General features: G+C 44.3%; 1 protein-coding gene across 1 annotated transcript; it reads left to right on the top strand.

Annotated features, from left to right (window-relative positions):
• Nucleotides 1-211: 211 nt before the first annotated feature.
• Nucleotides 212-5,071, top strand: LOC311253925 (uncharacterized protein; the record flags this gene model as incomplete). Its single annotated transcript, XM_084384380.1, has 8 exons — nucleotides 212-310; nucleotides 1,246-1,393; nucleotides 1,861-1,923; nucleotides 2,248-2,326; nucleotides 2,659-2,812; nucleotides 3,234-3,532; nucleotides 3,676-3,941; nucleotides 4,113-5,071. Coding segments are annotated over exons 2-8 (1,941 nt in total), but the record flags the coding sequence as incomplete, so codon positions are not given.
• Between the last annotated feature and the right edge of the window lie 3 nt (nucleotides 5,072-5,074).

Here is a 5,074-nt window from a genome sequence, read left to right as displayed (position 1 = left end):
AGAGGCGCCGCTGGGTGTCGTCATCCAACATAAAACTAACTTCACCTCAGTGTAACGCAGATGTATTGATCCGCTAATCAAGAGGAAAAAAAATCTTCTTTGGTCAAGCCGCCATATTTAAACATTTTCATCGATGTACATACCAACATACATTTCTGGCTTTATTTGTGTTTTTCTAAAACTGTTGTTGAATCTGAATAAAACCTCAGCGGAACGTTTCGTTTTTTGCGGAAACAACTGCGGAAGGGAAAGTCGGCAGGACTGCAGGCCCGGACAGAATTAACGGTAACACCAGTTGGATACATGTGAGGTAAACATTCGTTGGATTTAATGTCGATATTAAACAAACGTATTATTTGATTACGATGACACTTTAGCTCAGCTAACAGTGACTGTATTGAGACATATCGCTCTACGTTAGACTGTGTGGCGCTGCTTTAGCTCTTTTAGAGACTCAGTGCAGATCTTCAGGCTGAGCTGGATGGAGACGTTAAAGTCCACCAACGTCGGTAGTGAAGAAAATGTCCGTTTTGCTTTCACTAACGTGCTTATTCAATTTTTTTCTTAGCGTAGTCGGTCCATGCAGGCAGTATCTCTGTGATCATGGTGACATGATACATACACGTTTATTGGATCCACCCAGGTGCAGCTAATGCATTTTAATAGGTCTTCAATGAATACTGTCTTCATTAAGGTTATGATGTCCACTTTTTTTTGTCTGAGAGAGGTGTTGATTTATCTGTATGATCGTATAAGAAGCCTTAGTTTGTACTGGCTACTTACAAGGGTTTTATGAAGATACAAAGTGCAGATCTCTTCCAGCTGACTTATCCAACTTTTAGTGATGATTCTTGAAGCTGTCACCAGTTATGAATCTACAACTCGACTTTGATTGTCCCTTTTTAGTCCAAAAACCTAAAAATTAAGGATTCACGTACAAGGAATTTGGCTTTGTTTTTTGGTAAATAACTGTGACAATTAACATGCTAAATAAAAGGAAAGAGCGAGTACCGCAAGTCAATAATCATCAATATAGATATAATATGAATATGTAAAATGTATCTGTTTTAACAATGTATAGAGCTGTACACAGAAATAAACAAAACAATGGGCATTTCCAAATGTACTGTCAAAACTGTTATAGAGTAAAGGAGCAAGTAGTCACATTGAAACCTTACGGTTCATCCAAGTGTACGAATGTATTGGCAGTTAAATGGCTGACGCTGGTGCTTGTTGTCTGTACAGTGATACTGTCACAGTGGATACAGAGCGATGCGGCGGCTGTACGTCGGCGGGTTGAGCCACTCGATCACCCAGAAAGATATAAAGGATCGATTCGGAAAGTTTGGAGAGGTTGAGGATGTGGAGCTCCGGACCAGGAGGGACGATGAGGGTGAGGAATCCAAGACACACTATAACACTCTGACATCCATGTCAAATTATAAAATGGCCTCTTTAAACAAACGGACAGGGTGATTTCACACCAATACTGCTCATAAAAACATCACCAAAACAGGATTATGTGACTTTTTCGTTCAAACTTTATTTATATTTATTTATTACATTTAGGTTTGACCCTCATTTACAGTGACTTTGAGTCACTCTGACCAACCACAATAAAGGTGACTGTGATGTATTCTGCGAGTCTCTGCAGGTTGATTTTCATAGAAATCAGCTGAAGCTAATAATAATCAAAGTTGCCCTTACCATCATATCGTGACCATTTTGAGGCGTCTTTTTATTGTATCAATTGTTGTGGTTGCAGCAGGTATAAATCATACTTTGATGCTTAATATTTGTAAATTCAGGGATCCTCCTCAGTGACCTGTGTATGTTCTGACTCTCGCTCTTCTCCTGCAGGTGTTCCTTACAAAACCTTTGGCTACATCAACATCAACATTTCAGAGGGCGACCTGAAGAAGTGTAAGTGAAGTGAAATGTGTATTTAGACTGAGAGCTGTAAGAACCTTCTGTGTGAACACATCATTTAGTGTCACTCAGCCTTCAGGCGTTACTGTACTTCAAACAGAAGAAAACGCTGTCAGTTTCGGGAGATAACACACTTCACTGATCAGTTTCTGTGAATGTTGGTATCTTCAAACAAAACAGAATCAGGAAAATCACTGCACAATTCAATTCCAACGTGATGACCTGTTTGTGTTGGTGACTCCTACCTTGTGTTTACCATAACTGACAACATAGCTTGTGTTGTATCACCGGTATGAGATGAATGTGTTTCCTCTGCAGGTTTGACGGTGCTGAACAAGTCAAAATGGAAAGGAGGAACTCTGCAGATTGAAACAGCCAAGGAGAGTTTCCTGCACAGGTACAGTCGTGTTCACCTCACCGTGAAAGTCTTCAGCGTGTAATATCAACACAAATATGACTATGGAACTAGAGGAAGGTGACATATAAGGGTTATAACTAGCGATTATTTTCATTTTCAACTAATCTTGAGATTTTTTTTTTATCAGTTAATCAGTAAATTGCTTTTCGTGTAAACATGCAGAACACCTCAAATTCAAAGTGATTCCAGTGATTCTTGAGGGACAAGAAGCTTCTTATAGTAGTTGAGGAAATATTCCACCTCTGATGATCTATGATGATGGATTCTTCCTGATATGAGTCGGTGCTGAGTTTGTGGTGTTTGTGTCTCAGACTGGCTGAGGAGCGGCAGGCAGCAGCAGAGCAGCAGCAGCAGCCTGCAGCTGAGGACAAGAGACAGAAGATGCTGGAATCTCTGAGCAAAGCCGGCGTGGAAAACTTCAACATGAAGGCTGCGGTGCCGGGGACTGAGATACCAGGACACAAGGTCACATCATCTCATCATCTACCGCTTCCTGTTTTAATCAGGACGTGTGTGTGTGTGTGTGTGTGTGTGTGTGTTTGTGTGTGTGTGTGTGTGTGTGTGTGTGTGTGTGTGTGTGTGAGAGAGAGAGAATGGGTTTTGAGTGATGGGCATTAACTCAGTTTGGTGTGGACATAAGATCCAGTAGAAACCAAGCAATTGATCATTTTAGGCTCATACCATTTTTTGTTATTTGAAAATGGCCATGGCCAGCACGAACATATAAAGGCTGGTCCCTAATACATGCCGGGTCATCTTCTGACACTGAAGTAGATAAAGGCCCAAGCCACTAGTGGAGTATTTACAGTACTCATCTGAATGTGACCCACAGCGTCACATGTGAGGGCGAAGTTGTTGACTTGTCCTCTGGGTGCTCTGGTTTCAGGACTGGGTGGTCAGTAAATTCGGACGAGTCCTCCCCGTTCTGCAGCTCCGGTGTCAGAAAGGCAGCAGAGCTCGAACCGTGAAGTACGACCCGTCCAAATACAGCCACAACATCCGCAAGCTGGACCGGTCCACCGAGGACCAGCACACACCCGTCACTCAGCTCACCTGGGAGCTACAGGGAGGGGATGATGACATCAGCAAGAAGAGGCGTGGGGAGTTCCCTCCGTTTGAGCCATCGAGACCCAAGAAGAGTCGGACAGACGTGGTGAACTCCCATAATACCGTGGGAAGAGCAAGGTAAAGATTTGATGTTTTCTGCTCCAAAACTCAAAGTTTAAGGACTTGAGTATTGAGACTTACAGTAACTTGATCTCACACTTGTTAGATCTCTCTCAGTGTTATTCTGCTCCCATCACTGTGTTTCCTCCTTGTCCTCTTAGCTTTAAGCAGACCGTCACCTCTGTCAGTCACACTGAGGCTCATCAGGTCACCAACGGACATGAACAACCAACCAACCACAGACCGGCTCAGAGGAGGTGGGCAGTGACTGACGGTGATATCGATTCAGACGAGGAAATCCGCAGAATGGTGCAGGCTCAGAACAACTCCCATGTTGCACTGCAGCAGGAAGTGGACGAGGACAAACTGGAAGTGGTCGGACTCGACTACTTGGTGAAGTCTGGAAGCTCCCGTCAGCAGCGGAGAGGTAACGACACGAAACACCAGTTCCTCTTTTAAGACCATTAATATCGTAAGCATCTCTCTGAAAGTGGAGCTGTATGATACCATTTCTTGGAGGAACCACTGCTGTTACTGTCGTACAAAATTTTCAAAATAATGCATTATTATTTGAACAAGTTTTTCTTGGGGATTTCAGGAAGCCCAGATGACGAAGAAGAGAACGACTACGACTCTGCAGACACGGATGAACTCCTCGCCGCTAGGAAACCTCCTCCTCCTCCTCCACCACAGGAGAGACTGACTCTGCCCGCCACAGAACAGCTCCCAAAAAACAACACAGACAAGAAGAGAAATACAAAGAAGAAAAGTAAAGCTGAGGAAGAAGAGGACGATTCAACAGATGAAGAAGATGATCTCGCCTCCAGGAAACCCTCCTCCACACAGCAGAGAGGGGATTCTGGTAAACCGAGTAAAAAGAAGATGAAAGTCCTTCCTGTCGTAAAACCACCTTCCTCAGAATCAGATAGCGATGATGAGGATGAAAGTGAGGAGGATGAAGATGAGGAGGATGAAGATGTGGATTTGGAATCAGCTGATTGCAGTTCAGATTCTGATTATGAAGCCATGTTTTCCAACGTCACCCGTCTGGAGATCTCCTTCGCTGATCTCCAGAGGCTAGCTGAAGAATCCCAACAGACTACAGCTCCCAGCATCCCCGGCGCCTCCTCTGAACAAGAAGCTAACCCCAAGTCCGGTCCAGCTGAACAACCTGCTCCGAAGAAAGGCATCATGCCAGAGGAGATCCTCGCTGCCCTCATGGAGGACAGCAGCGAGGACGAACAGAAGAAGAAAAAGAAGAGAAGAAAAGCCGTCGTGTCAATGCCGATGCCTGCCTTCCAGGGGACAAGGGCGCTAAGCGAGGGATCAGAACCAGAAGAGTGTCAGAAAAGACAGGAAGAGGAGGAGGAGGAAGAGGGAAAAGAAAGCGAGGTCAAAAAACTGAAGCTGGATTCTAAAGCTCCTCAGCTGGACCGGAGAGCAACGGACAGCAAAACCAGCAGAACTGTGAGCGAACAGAAACGCACAGAAACAGAGAAGACGACTTCAGAGAGCAGCGAGGAGGAAGAAGAAGAAGAAGAAGAGGATGATGAAGAGGAG

This window comes from Pagrus pagrus, assembly GCF_965226575.1.
Source record: "Pagrus pagrus genome assembly, contig: HAP1_SCAFFOLD_71, whole genome shotgun sequence".
NCBI classification, from domain to species: Eukaryota; Metazoa; Chordata; class Actinopteri; order Spariformes; family Sparidae; genus Pagrus; species Pagrus pagrus.
The sequence above is the reverse complement of the archived record's forward strand: the minus strand, read 5'-3'. Positions and strand labels throughout refer to the sequence as shown.